The following is a 14,962-nucleotide window of genomic DNA, read 5'->3' as shown; positions in this document are numbered from 1 at the left end:
AAATGCAGTGAAGATAAAGAAAGAAAATGAAGGTCACAATCATAACTGGATTGATACATTAAAAAACTTAAAGCTGAAAAGGGTTTATTACTACAAAGGCTGGATACATAGAAGAGAAAGAATATGAATCCTTAAGAATTAAAATGTTGATACTCTAACAAAAATTCCTGGTTATTATTGAGAGAAGATGGACAGAAGAATATTTTAATGCAGATTCAGATACATAAGTAGAGCCTTAGCCAGAATTTGAGTAGGGGCGAGAGTCAGAGTCAGAACCAGAGCTGAGTCACATCAGTGAGAGCTAGAGGATTGGGAGAATTGGAATAATACCATTTTTCTACAAAACTACTTGACCTCCCACCAGAAATAGATGCATGTCATTTAGTGCTAGATGACTGAGCTGATGCAGACTAATCTTGGCCAGAGCTAGAAGACTTTCTGGAGCCAGAGCCAAAACTACAAGTAGAGCTTTTGCTGGAACCAGAGCCATATTCTGAGCCAGACTCTGAGCTTGAGTTGAATCCTGAGCCTGAGCCTGAACCTGAACCTGAACCTGAGCAGGAGCCAGAGCCAGAGGCAGAGTCATATCGACCAGAGCTGGAGGAATGCCTGGAAGTGGAACTATGCCCTTGTCTTCCACCACTTCTTGATCTGCCACGTGAACCAGATACATGTCCCTTGCTGCTAGATGATTGACCTGATCCAGCGCCATATTGGCCAGAGCCAGATGAGTGCCTGGAGCCAGAGCTGGAGCCACAGTGGCCAGAGCTGGAAGACTGCTGGGAACTGGAACCGTGTCCTTGTCTACCATGACTGCCTGACCTGGATCGATGTCCCTGGCTGCTAGATGACTGACCTGATCCAGAGCCATATTGGCCAGATGTAGATGACTTCCTGGAGCCAGAGCCAGAGCCAGAGGCAGAGCCAGAGCCTTTGCTGGAGCCAGGGCCATATTCAGAGCCAGACTCTGAGCTTGAGTTGAATCCTGAGCCTGAGCCTGAACCTGAACCTAAACCTGAGGAGGAGCAAGAGCCAGAGCCAGAGCTAGAGCCAGAGCCAGAGCCATATCGGCCAGAGCTGGAGGAATGCCTGGAAGTGGAACTATGCCCTTGTGTTCCACTACTGCTTGATCTGCCACGTGAACCAGATACGTGTCCCTTGCTGCGAGATGACTGACCTGATCTAGAGCCATATTGGCCAGAGCCAGATGAGTGCCTGGAGCCGGAGCTGGAACCATAGTGGCCAGAGCTGGGAGACTGCTGGGAACTGGAACTGTGTCCTTGTCTACCACGACTGCCTGACCTGGATCGATGTCCCTGGCTGCTAGATGACTGACCTGATCCAGAGACATATTGGCCAGATGTAGATGACTTGCTGGAGCCAGAGCCAGAGCCAGAGCCTTTGCTGGAGCCAGGGCCATATTCTGAGCCAGACTCTGAACTTGAGGTGAATCCTGAGCCTGAGCCTGAGCCTGAACCTGAACCTGAGCAGGAGCCAGAGCCAGAGGCAGAGCCATATCGGCCAGAGCTGGAGGAATGTCTGGAAGTGGAACTATGCCCTTGTGTTCCACTACTGCTTGATCTGCCACGTGAACCAGATACATGTCCCTTGCTGCGAGATGACTGACTTGATCCAGAGCCATATTGGCCAGAGCCAGATGAGTGCCTGGAGCCGGAGCTGGAGCCATAGTGGCCAGAGCTGGAAGACTGCTGGGAACTGGAACTGTGTCCTTGTCTGCCATGACCGCCTGACCTTCCACCTGAAGTAGATCGATGTCTGTGGGTCCTAGATGACTGACCTGATCCAGACCCATATTGGCCAGAGCCAGATGAGTGCCTGGAGCCGGAGCTGGAGCCATAGTGGCCAGAGCTGGAAGACTGCTGGGAACTGGAACTGTGTCCTTGTCTACCATGACTGCCTGACCTGGATCGATGTCCCTGGCTGCTAGATGACTGACCTGATCCAGAGCCATATTGGCCAGATGTAGATGACTTGCTGGAGCCAGAGCCAGAGCCAGAGCCTTTGCTGGAGCCAGGGCCATATTCTGAGCCAGACTCTGAGCTTGAGGTGAATCCTGAGCCTGAGCCTGAGCCTGAACCTGAACCTGAGCAGGAGCCAGAGCCAGAGGCAGAGCCATATCGGCCAGAGCTGGAGGAATGTCTGGAAGTGGAACTATGCCCTTGTGTTCCACTACTGCTTGATCTGCCACGTGAACCAGATACATGTCCCTTGCTGCGAGATGACTGACCTGATCCAGAGCCATATTGGCCAGATGTAGATGACTTGCTGGAGCCAGAGTGAGTGCCAGAGCCAGAGCCAGAGCCAGAGCCAGAGCCTTTGCTGGAGCCAGAGCCATATTCTGAGCCAGACTCTGAGCTTGAGTTGAATCCTGAGCCTGAGCCTGAACCTGAACCTGAACCTGAACCTAAGCAGGAGCCAGAGCCAGAGGCAGAGCCATATCGGCCAGAGCTGGAGGAATGCCTGGAAATGGAACTATGCCCTTGTCTGCTACCACTGCTTGATCTGCCACGTGAACCAGATACATGTCCCTTGCTGCTAGATGACTGACCTGATCCAGAGCCATATTGGCCAGAGCCAGATGAGTGCCTGGAGCCGGAGGTGGAACCATAGTGGCCAGAGCTGGAAGACTGCTGGGAACTGGAACTCTGTCCTTGTCTGCCATGACTGCCTGACCTTCCACCTGAAGTAGATTGATGTCTGTGGGTCCTAGATGACTGACCTGATCCAGACCCATATTGGCCAGTGCTAGATGACTTGCTGGAGCCAGAGTGAGAGGTAGAGCCAGAGCCTCGGTTGGAGCCAGAGCCATATTCTGAGCCAGACTCTGAGCTTGAGTTGGATCCTGAGCTTGAACCTGAACCTGAAGCTGAGCAGGAGCCAGAGCCAGAGCCATATTGGCCAGATGTGGAAGACTGTCTGGAAGTGGAACTATGCCCTTGTCTGCCACCACTGCTTGATCTGCCACGTGAACCAGATACGTGTGCCTTGCTGCTAGATGACTGACCTGATCCAGAGCCATATTGGCCAGAGCCAGATGAGTGCCTGGAGCCGGAGCTGGAGCCATAGTGGCCAGAGCTGGAAGACTGCTGGGAACTGCAACTGTGTCCTTGTCTACCATGAGTGCCTGACCTTCCACTTGAACTTGATCCATGTCCCTGGCTACTAGATGACTGACCTGAACCAGAGCCATATTGGCCAGAGCCAGATGAGTGCCTGCAGCCGGAGCTGGAGCCATAGTGGCCAGAGCTGGAAGACTGCTGGGAACTGGAACTGTGTCCTTGTCTACCATGAGTGCCTGACCTGGATCGATGTCCCTGGCTGCTAGATGACTGACCTGATTCAGAGCCATATTGGCCAGAGCTGGGAGACTGCTGGGAACTGGAACTGTGTCCTTGTCTACCTGACCTGACCTGGATCGATGCTAGATGACTGACCTATGACTGACCTGATCCAGAGCCATATTGGCCAGATGTAGATGACTTGCTGGAGCCAGAGCCAGAGCCAGAGCCAGAGCCTTTGCTGGAGCCAGGGCCATATTCTGAGCCAGACTCTGAGCTTGAGGTGAATCCTGAGCCTGAGCCTGAGCCTGAACCTGAACCTGAGCAGGAGCCAGAGCCAGAGGCAGAGCCATATCGGCCAGAGCTGGAGGAATGTCTGGAAGTGGAACTATGCCCTTGTGTTCCACTACTGCTTGATCTGCCACATGAACCAGATACATGTCCCTTGCTGCGAGATGACTGACCTGATCCAGAGCCATATTGGCCAGATGTAGATGACTTGCTGGAGCCAGAGTGAGTGCCAGAGCCAGAGCCAGAGCCAGAGCCAGAGCCAGAGCCAGAGCCTTTGCTGGAGCCAGAGCCATATTCTGAGCCAGACTCTGAGCTTGAGTTGAATCCTGAGCCTGAGCCTGAACCTGAACCTGAACCTGAACCTAAGCAGGAGCCAGAGCCAGAGGCAGAGCCATATCGGCCAGAGCTGGAGGAATGCCTGGAAATGGAACTATGCCCTTGTCTGCTACCACTGCTTGATCTGCCACGTGAACCAGATACATGTCCCTTGCTGCTAGATGACTGACCTGATCCAGAGCCATATTGGCCAGAGCCAGATGAGTGCCTGGAGCCGGAGGTGGAACCATAGTGGCCAGAGCTGGAAGACTGCTGGGAACTGGAACTGTGTCCTTGTCTGCCATGACTGCCTGACCTTCCACCTGAAGTAGATCGATGTCTGTGGGTCCTAGATGACTGACCTGATCCAGACCCATATTGGCCAGTGCTAGATGACTTGCTGGAGCCAGAGTGAGAGGTAGAGCCAGAGCCTCGGTTGGAGCCAGAGCCATATTCTGAGCCAGACTCTGAGCTTGAGTTGGATCCTGAGCTTGAACCTGAACCTGAAGCTGAGCAGGAGCCAGAGCCAGAGCCATATTGGCCAGACGTGGAAGACTGTCTGGAAGTGGAACTATGCCCTTGTCTGCCACCACTGCTTGATCTGCCACGTGAACCAGATACGTGTGCCTTGCTGCCAGATGACTGACCTGATCCAGAGCCATATTGGCCAGAGCCAGATGAGTGCCTGGAGCCGGAGCTGGAGCCATAGTGGCCAGAGCTGGGAGACTGCTGGGAACTGGAACTGTGTCCTTGTGTACCACGACTGCCTGACCTGGATCGATGTCCCTGGCTGCTAGATGACTGACCTGATCCACAGCCATATTGGCCAGAGCCAGATGAGTGCCTGCAGCCGGAGCTGGAACCATAGTGGGCAGAGCTGGAAGACTGCTGGGAACTGGAACTGTGTCCTTGTCTACCATGAGTGCCTGACCTGGATCGATGTCCCTGGCTGCTAGATGACTGACCTGATCCAGAGCCATATTGGCCAGAGCTGGGAGACTGCTGGGAACTGGAACTGTGTCCTTGTCTACCATGACTGCCTGACCTGGATTGATGTCCCCGGCTGCTAGATGACTGACCTGATCCAGAGCCATATTGGCCAGATGTAGATGACTTGCTGGAGCCAGAGCCAGAGCCAGAGCCTTTGCTGGAGCCAGGGCCATATTCTGAGCCAGACTCTGAGCTTGAGGTGAATCCTGAGCCTGAGCCTGAGCCTGAACCTGAACCTGAGGAGGAGCCAGAGCCAGAGGCAGAGCCATATCGGCCAGAGCTGGAGGAATGTCTGGAAGTGGAACTATGCCCTTGTGTTCCACTACTGCTTGATCTGCCACGTGAACCAGATACATGTCCCTTGCTGCAAGATGACTGACCTGATCTAGAGCCATATTGGCCAGAGCCAGATGAGTGCCTGGAGCCGGAGCTGGAACCATAGTGGCCAGAGCTGGGAGACTGCTGGGAACTGGAACTGTGCCCTTCTCTACCATGAGTGCCTGACCTTCCACTTGAACTTGATCCATGTCCCTGGCTGCTAGATGACTGACCTGAACCAGAGCCATATTGGCCAGAGCCAGATGAGTGCCTGGAGCCGGAGGAGGAACCATAGTGGCCAGAGCTGGAAGACTGCTGGGAACTGGAACTGTGTCCTTGTCTGCCATGACTGCCTGACCTTCCACCTGAAGTAGATCGATGTCTGTGGGTCCTAGATGACTGACCTAATCCAGACCCATATTGGCCAGTGCTAGATGACTTGCTGGAGCCAGAGTGAGAGCTAGAGCGAGAGCCTCGGTTGGAGCCAAAGCCATATTCTGAGCCAGACTCTGAGCTTGAGTTGGATCCTGAGCTTGAACCTGAACCTGAAGCTGAGCAGGAGCCAGAGCCAGAGCCATATTGGCCAGAGCTGGAAGACTGCTGGGAACTGGAACTGTGTCCTTGTCTGTCACCACTGCTTGATCTGCCACGTGAACCAGATACATGTCCCTTGCTGCTAGATGACTGACCTGATCCAGAGCCATATTGGCCAGAGCCAGATGAGTGCCTGGAGCCGGAGCTGGAGCCATAGTGGCCAGAGCTGGAAGACTGCTGGGAACTGCAACTGTGTCCTTGTCTACCATGAGTGCCTGACCTTCCACTTGAACTTGATCCATGTCCCTGGCTACTAGATGACTGACCTGAACCAGAGCCATATTGGCCAGAGCCAGATGAGTGCCTGCAGCCGGAGCTGGAGCCATAGTGGCCAGAGCTGGAAGACTGCTGGGAACTGGAACTGTGTCCTTGTCTACCATGAGTGCCTGACCTGGATCGATGTCCCTGGCTGCGAGATGACTGACCTGATCTAGAGCCATATTGGCCAGAGCTAGATGAGTGCTTGGAGCCGGAGCTGGAACCACAGTGGGCAGAGCTGGGAGACTGCTGGGAACTGGAACTGTGTCCTTGTCTACCATGAGTGCCTGACCTTCCACCTGAAGTAGATCGATGTCCCTGGCTGCTAGATGACTGACCTGATCCAGAGCCATATTGGCCAGATGTAGATGACTTGCTGGAGCCAGAGCCAGAGCCAGAGCCTTTGCTGGAGCCAGGGCCATATTCTGAGCCAGACTCTGAGCTTGAGGTGAATCCTGAGCCTGAGCCTGAGCCTGAACCTGAACCTGAGCAGGAGCCAGAGCCAGAGGCAGAGCCATATCGGCCAGAGCTGGAGGAATGTCTGGAAGTGGAACTATGCCCTTGTGTTCCACTACTGCTTGATCTGCCACGTGAACCAGATACATGTCCCTTGCTGCGAGATGACTGACCTGATCCAGAGCCATATTGGCCAGATGTAGATGACTTGCTGGAGCCAGAGTGAGTGCCAGAGCCAGAGCCAGAGCCAGAGCCAGAGCCAGAGCCAGAGCCTTTGCTGGAGCCAGAGCCATATTCTGAGCCAGACTCTGAGCTTGAGTTGAATCCTGAGCCTGAGCCTGAACCTGAACCTGAACCTGAACCTAAGCAGGAGCCAGAGCCAGAGGCAGAGCCATATCGGCCAGAGCTGGAGGAATGCCTGGAAATGGAACTATGCCCTTGTCTGCTACCACTGCTTGATCTGCCACGTGAACCAGATACATGTCCCTTGCTGCTAGATGACTGACCTGATCCAGAGCCATATTGGCCAGAGCCAGATGAGTGCCTGGAGCCGGAGGTGGAACCATAGTGGCCAGAGCTGGAAGACTGCTGGGAACTGGAACTGTGTCCTTGTCTGCCATGACTGCCTGACCTTCCACCTGAAGTAGATCGATGTCTGTGGGTCCTAGATGACTGACCTGATCCAGACCCATATTGGCCAGTGCTAGATGACTTGCTGGAGCCAGAGTGAGAGGTAGAGCCAGAGCCTCGGTTGGAGCCAGAGCCATATTCTGAGCCAGACTCTGAGCTTGAGTTGGATCCTGAGCTTGAACCTGAACCTGAAGCTGAGCAGGAGCCAGAGCCAGAGCCATATTGGCCAGACGTGGAAGACTGTCTGGAAGTGGAACTATGCCCTTGTCTGCCACCACTGCTTGATCTGCCACGTGAACCAGATACGTGTGCCTTGCTGCCAGATGACTGACCTGATCCAGAGCCATATTGGCCAGAGCCAGATGAGTGCCTGGAGCCGGAGCTGGAGCCATAGTGGCCAGAGCTGGGAGACTGCTGGGAACTGGAACTGTGTCCTTGTGTACCACGACTGCCTGACCTGGATCGATGTCCCTGGCTGCTAGATGACTGACCTGATCCAGAGCCATATTGGCCAGAGCCAGATGAGTGCCTGGAGCCGGAGCTGGAACCATAGTGGGCAGAGCTGGAAGACTGCTGGGAACTGGAACTGTGTCCTTGTCTACCATGAGTGCCTGACCTGGATCGATGTCCCTGGCTGCTAGATGACTGACCTGATCCAGAGCCATATTGGCCAGAGCTGGGAGACTGCTGGGAACTGGAACTGTGTCCTTGTCTACCATGACTGCCTGACCTGGATCGATGTCCCCGGCTGCTAGATGACTGACCTGATCCAGAGCCATATTGGCCAGATGTAGATGACTTGCTGGAGCCAGAGCCAGAGCCAGAGCCTTTGCTGGAGCCAGGGCCATATTCTGAGCCAGACTCTGAGCTTGAGGTGAATCCTGAGCCTGAGCCTGAGCCTGAACCTGAACCTGAGGAGCAGCCAGAGCCAGAGGCAGAGCCATATCGGCCAGAGCTGGAGGAATGTCTGGAAGTGGAACTATGCCCTTGTGTTCCACTACTGCTTGATCTGCCACGTGAACCAGATACATGTCCCTTGCTGCAAGATGACTGACCTGATCTAGAGCCATATTGGCCAGAGCCAGATGAGTGCCTGGAGCCGGAGCTGGAACCATAGTGGCCAGAGGGGGAAGACTGCTGGGAACTGGAACCGTGTCCTTGTCTACCATGAGTGCCTGACCTTCCACTTGAACTTGATCCATGTCCCTGGCTGCTAGATGACTGACCTGAACCAGAGCCATATTGGCCAGAGCCAGATGAGTGCCTGGAGCCGGAGGTGGAACCATAGTGGCCAGAGCTGGAAGACTGCTGGGAACTGGAACTGTGTCCTTGTCTGCCATGACTGCCTGACCTTCCACCTGAAGTAGATCGATGTCTGTGGGTCCTAGATGACTGACCTAATCCAGACCCATATTGGCCAGTGCTAGATGACTTGCTGGAGCCAGAGTGAGAGCTAGAGCGAGAGCCTCGGTTGGAGCCAAAGCCATATTCTGAGCCAGACTCTGAGCTTGAGTTGGATCCTGAGCTTGAACCTGAACCTGAAGCTGAGCAGGAGCCAGAGCCAGAGCCATATTGGCCAGACGTGGAAGACTGTCTGGAAGTGGAACTATGCCCTTGTCTGCCACCACTGCTTGATCTGCCACGTGAACCAGATACGTGTGCCTTGCTGCCAGATGACTGACCTGATCCAGAGCCATATTGGCCAGAGCCAGATGAGTGCCTGGAGCCGGAGCTGGAACCATAGTGGCCAGAGCTGGGAGACTGCTGGGAACTGGAACTGTGTCCTTGTCTGCCATGACTGCCTGACCTTCCACCTGAAGTAGATCGATGTCTGTGGGTCCTAGATGACTGACCTGATCTAGACCCATATTGGCCAGATGTAGATGACTTGCTGGAGCCAGAGTGAGAGCTAGAGCCAGAGCCTCGGTTGGAGCCAGAGCCATATTCTGAGCCAGACTCTGAGCTTGAGGTGAATCCTGAGCCTGAGCCTAAGCCTGAACCTGAACCTGAGCAGGAGCCAGAGCCAGAGCCAGAGCCATATTGGCCAGAGCTGAAGGAATGTCTGGAAGTGGAACTATGCCCTTGTCTTCCACTACTGCTTGATCTGCCACATGAACCAGATACGTGTCCCTTGCTGTGAGATGACTGACCTGATCTAGAGCCATATTGGCCAGAGCCAGATGAGTGCCTGGAGCCAGAAGTGGAGCCATAGTGGCCAGAGCTGGAAGACTGCTGGGAACTGGAACTGTGTCCTTGTCTACCATGACTGCCTGACCTGGATCGATTTCCCTGGCTGCTAGATGACTGACCTGATCCAGAGCCATATTGGCCAGATGTAGATGACTTGCTGGAGCCAGAGTGAGTGCCAGAGCCAGAGCCAGAGCCAGAGCCTTTGCTGGAGCCAGGGCCATATTCTGAGTCAGACTCTGAGCTTGAGGTGAATCCTGAGCCTGAGCCTGAGCCTGAACCTGAACCTGAGCAGGAGCCAGAGCCAGAGGCAGAACCATATTGGCCAGAGGTGGAGGAATGTCTGGAAGTGGAACTATGCCCTTGTCTGCCACCACTGCTTGATCGGCTACGTGAACCAGGTACATGTCCCTTGCTGCTAGATGACTGACCTGATCCAGAGCCACATTGGCCAGAGCCAGATGAGTGCCTGGAGCCGGAGGTGGAGCCATAGTGGCCAGAGGGGGAAGACTGCTGGGAACTGGAACTGTGTCCTTGTCTACCATGACTGCCTGAACTTTCGCCTGAAGTGGATCGATGTATGTGGGTCCTAGATGACTGACCTGATCCAGACCCATATTGGCCAGTGCTAGATGACTTGCTGGAGCCAGAGTGAGAGCTAGAGCCAGAGCCTCGTTTGGAGCCAGAGCCATATTCTGAGCCAGACTCTGAGCTTGAGTTGGATCCTGAGCTTGAACCTGAACCAGAAGCTGAGCAGGAGCCAGAGCCAGAGCCATATTGGCCAGACGTGGAAGACTGTCTGGAAGTGGAACTATGCCCTTGTCTGCCACCACTGCTTGATCTGCCATGTGAACCAGATCTGTGTTCCTTGCTGGTAGACGACTGAGGTGATCCAGAGCCATAGTGGCCAGAAGCGGAGCTGGAGCCATAGTGGCCAGAACTGGAAGACTGCTGGGAACTGGACCTGTGTCCTTGTCTACCATGACTGCCTGGCCTTCTACCTGAACTAGATCCATATCTCTGGCTGCTAGATGACTGACCTGATGCAGACCCACATTGGCCAGAGCCTGATGATCGTCTGCAGGTTGAGGCAGACCCTGAAGTTGTGCCTGAGTCATAGTCAGAGCTAGAATCAGAAATACTGGAATTTGAGAATTTGCTTGAATTGGTACCTTGTGTCTGAATTGTAGAGGTGTCTGATTTTTCATCTTTGTTTGACCTATGTCTTCTCTTAGTTGAATATTTACTTGAGTCTGAACTACATGTTTTAGATCCAGAGAATTCATGTGATTTAGATTTCTCTGCATTAGATCCCAATGTTGGACCTGATTCAGTTTCTGTGGCGGATTCTGAGTCTGTGTCAGAGTTAGAAGTGTACGTTCCAGAGCTTGATGACTGCAGCCAGTTGTCCCTTTCTCCTTGTTCCTCAAAGGTGACTGATTGCACCCTTTTTTTAAATTTAGTTTCTGTTTTGTCAAATACGTTTGTACTCTTCTTGTGTCTGTATACATTTTCACTCCAAAGTCTTGAGTTTTCAAAGTCAGTTTTGTATTCTTCTCCTCCATATTTCCTGGAAGGGCTTTTCCTTGAATTCTGTCTACCCTCTTCCCATTCCTTTGAGCTGGATGCAGTTTTAACTTCATTTCTATTTCCTGAGTTGCTTGAAGTTGACCTATGGTATATCTTCTTTGAGTCCTTTCTCTTCTCTGAGTTCAGTAAAGAATCTTGCCTCTCCCTCCCTATCCATGTTGGCCAATGCCTGACTTTCTGTGTTTCCTGTAATTGCTGTTTTTTTGATGTCCCACATTCCTCTTCGGTGTTCCAGCTTGAATTACTGGAATCTGAATCCCACCCTTTTTGTTCTTCTTCCTCATGATGCTTTTGACCTTGGAAATACCTTTTCTTGAAAGCTTTGTTGGAGGCCATTGTCAATTTGAATATCAGCAATAGGAATTCAGTAAAGTCTACTCTCCTGTTTTCATCTTCATCCATATCACGCATCACTTCATCCACAGTATCTTGATTTTTTGCATTCTGTATATGAGTAAAGTCCAGAAAAAATCCCCAATTAGTCAAAAAATACATCCTCAGTAATTCAAAGAGTATTGTCTAATAATGCATATTGGTCGACCTAGAGGAACTCTAATCAATCCCTGTTATCCTAGCTTTACTCTTTTTCTCCCCTCTCACCTCTATTCGACTGAGTGGCTTCAGAGAATACTTAACATAAGGTAGATGGGAATAACGTGTTGGACATGAGGTTGAATGAACACGTAACAGCTGGTACATTTGGACCTATGATGAATATATCAGAAACAACATGCTAAATTTATAAAACAAGGTTTTGGCACTCACCAATCAGCAAATGTGATTTCTCTTCATCTTTGGTTTCCTGGCCCTTTGAAAAATTCTCATCATGAGCTGATTATATGCTCTCTTTTACATAGTGATTTGGAGGTCATCTCATTTCTCCTTTTTATTTGGTGATCACAATATCTAAAATCCTGACATTATGGTTTTTCTGGCTTTCTCTAGAAAAGTCTTTATTTCCTTGGACCAGTAGTTGATTTGGCCAACATCCCATGAAGGTGAGTTAATTTTGAGTTTATTTTCCTCAGCTGAGAAATAACTAAGACAAACACAACACTAGTTCATGGAAAGTTGGAAAAGGGATGGGATTGCTGAAGGCAGGTATATAAAAATTAGGTGGATACCACCGGAGTAAACTTTGCTTACATTCCGATTTTGTCAAGGACAAAATCCATTTCCTTGTATGTTCATAGATTTAAATAATTCAGGTAAATTTCATTCAACTCGGTTTCATCCAAATCCACCCAACAAGCATTTATGGAATATCTATCATGTACATACTTCGTGTTGTGGGTCAACTTGCTTGAGCTTAAAGTTGGAGGATTTTATGTTCATATTCCTGTATTTGACATTCACTAGCTTTATGATCATGGACAAGTCATTTAATCATCTTCACCCTCAGCTTCTCTGTAATCTATATCCATATTGATTCAATCTATAAAGTGAGGCTAATATCTGTGGAACCTCCTTTACTTGGTTTTTGCCTGGAGCTAATGAGATAATACCCATAAAATTCTCTGCACTCTTGGGACTGCCACTGAGCCACTGAATGTGTGCTTTCAATGAATAGGTGACTTCCAGGTGAAGAACTCTTACTCCTAGCAATGCAAGGTCAAAACTTTTTAGTAATACATGGTCTTAGAGACTTGCCTTTAGTACTTAGAAATTAAGTGACTTGCCCAGAATCATACAACTGGGATGTTATGTGTTAGTGGTGGGAGTTGAATACAGATCTTTTGGAGTTCAAGGCTGGCTCATTACCCACTACCTCAGTAAAGATCAGACACTGTGATTGTTGTGCTAGGTTCTGGAATGTTTTATTTGGGCTCAGAGATAGAATATTGATTATGTGAATCTTTTGCTTCCTCCTTATTAGACACAGATGTGAGCTAGAATTTCACATAGTTCTTTAGGGACTGCAAAGCATTTTATACATACTTTCTGATGTTGAACCTCATGATAACCCTTCATTTTACAGATGAAGAAACTGAGGCTGAGACATGTTAAGTGCTGTGCTCAAGGTTATACTAATAATTGTCTGAAGCAGGATTTGACATCAGCTTTTCCCTTGTTCGGTACTCTTAGGCATGGCTGAATATGACCAATACCAAATTTTAAAAATGCCTGCCTGTTGTCACAGCCTGTTGCATGTAACAGAAAGCTCTCACCTCCAGAATAAACTGCAGCTCATTTTCCAGAAGTTCCTTCAGTTCTCTTTGGCTCATTGTATCACACTCCTCGTCTTGGCCACAATATTGGTAGAAGACATCCAGGATGGTGGCGATGCTTGTCAGGAGATGAGACATCTTGGTGCACAATTTAATTGATCTAGAGGGGGAGAAACATGACCCTTCTCTCTTATTTCTTTACTTCCTTTAAGAAGCCTCAGTAGTAATTATCTGGAATAACATTCTCGCGTTTATTTCCCATCTCATCTGTTTCACCTTTGAAACAGTGTCATGGAGAAAGATGGGGTAGGGACAATTCATCCTCATCAATGCAATGAGGCACTCAGTCCTAGAGATCTTAAGCTGCAGGACCCACAGGAAGCCAGGAAAGGCAGTCCTGGAAGCAAAGACTGCTTTTACCCTAAGGATAGCCTTAAATGGAGGGGAGAGCAAAGGTCCCAGGTGTTTATGGTACCTCAGCACATTCTAGGCATCACAACAGTCAGAGCTGTGCTGGAAAGGACCTTAGAAATTACCTTGTTCCTCACCCTCGCTTTACAGATAAGGAGAGTGAGGCTCAGATATTTTACTGACATGCCTAAGTGAAGGGGTCAGATGAAAGGGAAGGGAAACGGAATAAACATTTATGAAGTAGCTACTATGCGCCAGTCACTGTGCTAAGGCCTCTGCAAATATCTCATTTGGTCTTCATACCAAACCCAAGAGGTAGGTGTTATTATGATATCCGTTTTACAGATGAAACTGAGGCTGATAATGCTTCAGTGACTTGTTCAGGGTTACACAGCCAGTGAATGTCTGAGGTCAAATTTGAATTCAGGTCTTTCTGACTCTAGCCCTAGTGCCTTGTGTACTATAGTGCCACCTATATGCCTGAGATCACACAGCTACTAAGGGGCAAAACTAAGATCTGAACCCTGTTCTTCTGGCTCCAGTTCAGGATTCCTGTTCACCCCAATCATCCCAATTCCCAGATTTACCCCTGGAAAACACAAGATGCCTGTGGTCCTAGGAAGCCTGAGTCCACACTTACCTAGTTCGCCAAAGGAACAAGCAGGAAGGAGGTGGAAGCAACTCGCAGGGTACCAACTGTCTGGGCTGCTGGGCTTTTTATACTGGACTTAATTGTCCATCACAGGATGGTGACACCCTTTCTGTGGGATGGCCTGATTCATTCTCAGCCAAACCCAGTGCCACCTCTCCCTCCACCCCTGTCATCAGGGATATTAGCCAGGCTAACTGCTTCTCACCTACTCATCTGTGATTACATTAGGAGCTCCCCAATTTGGCCCAGTATCAGCCCCTACCTGTCAGTGTGTTAGGATATTTTACATAAGGACCACTGTGGGCATCCGAAGTGTTCTGAAGGTAGGGGCTATAGGATTGTAGGGTTGCAGGATTTAGACCTGGAAAAGGGTCATGGCGACTTCAGAGTCCAAACTCCCAGTTTTCCAATAAAGACCTGAATACGTGAAAAACATTCATCAGCTCTTACCAAGTGCCAAGCACTGTGCTTGTTACACAGATAGAGCAGGAAAACAGCACCTGCCCTAAGTCAACTTCTATTCAACAAGAGGGAAGTCTATGTAAAAGGGGTTGTGGCCAGGGAAGGGTGTTAGGATCTGGGGAGACAAAGGGGTGCCAAGTAGAGCCATACAAGAATTTGTTGACATGCTTTTACCAGAAATAATGGTAGTATCGAATTGATTATGGTTACCAGATCAAGCTACAGAAGACTGGGTGCAGAGGGTTTGGTTTGTAGAGAGGAAGAGAAAAGCATACGATAAAGGACAGATATAAATAAGAATCTCGGGGTGGGTGTTTGGATGAGATATGAAGCATGGTTTG

At 50.3% G+C, this 14,962-nt stretch overlaps 1 protein-coding gene across 1 annotated transcript; it reads right to left on the bottom strand.

The window, feature by feature from the left end:
• Positions 1–410: 410 nt before the first annotated feature.
• LOC110217088 (uncharacterized) lies at positions 411–13,234 on the bottom strand. The gene is made up of 12 exons (XM_078155461.1): positions 13,097–13,234; positions 10,664–11,372; positions 9,457–10,405; positions 8,545–9,426; positions 8,332–8,502; positions 7,195–8,160; positions 5,614–7,152; positions 5,401–5,571; positions 4,264–5,229; positions 3,638–4,221; positions 2,555–3,355; positions 411–2,359 (listed from the first exon to the last, which is right to left on the bottom strand). The coding sequence occupies exons 1-12, from the start codon at positions 13,232–13,234 to the stop codon at positions 411–413; spliced, it is 9,825 nt and encodes a 3,274-aa protein (XP_078011587.1).
• Between the last annotated feature and the right edge of the window lie 1,728 nt (positions 13,235–14,962).

Source organism: Phascolarctos cinereus, unplaced genomic scaffold (genome assembly GCF_003287225.1).
Source record: "Phascolarctos cinereus isolate Bilbo 61053 unplaced genomic scaffold, phaCin_HiC Scaffold_5;HRSCAF=322, whole genome shotgun sequence".
Classification (NCBI taxonomy): Eukaryota; Metazoa; Chordata; class Mammalia; order Diprotodontia; family Phascolarctidae; genus Phascolarctos; species Phascolarctos cinereus.
This window is presented reverse-complemented; position numbering and strand designations above follow the sequence as displayed.

Coding starts and splice junctions, on each gene's coding strand:
- LOC110217088 (XM_078155461.1), bottom strand. CDS start 13,234: ATGTCTCATCTCCTGACAAGCATCGCCACCATCCTGGATGTCTTCTAC. Junction 8,161..8,331: donor GGATCAAGTTCAAGTGGAAG/GTCAGGCACTCA, acceptor TTCACGTGGCAG/ATCAAGCAGTAGTGGAACAC. Junction 2,360..2,554: donor ATCAGGTCAGTCATCTAGCA/GCAAGGGACATG, acceptor AGTCTGGCTCAG/AATATGGCTCTGGCTCCAGC.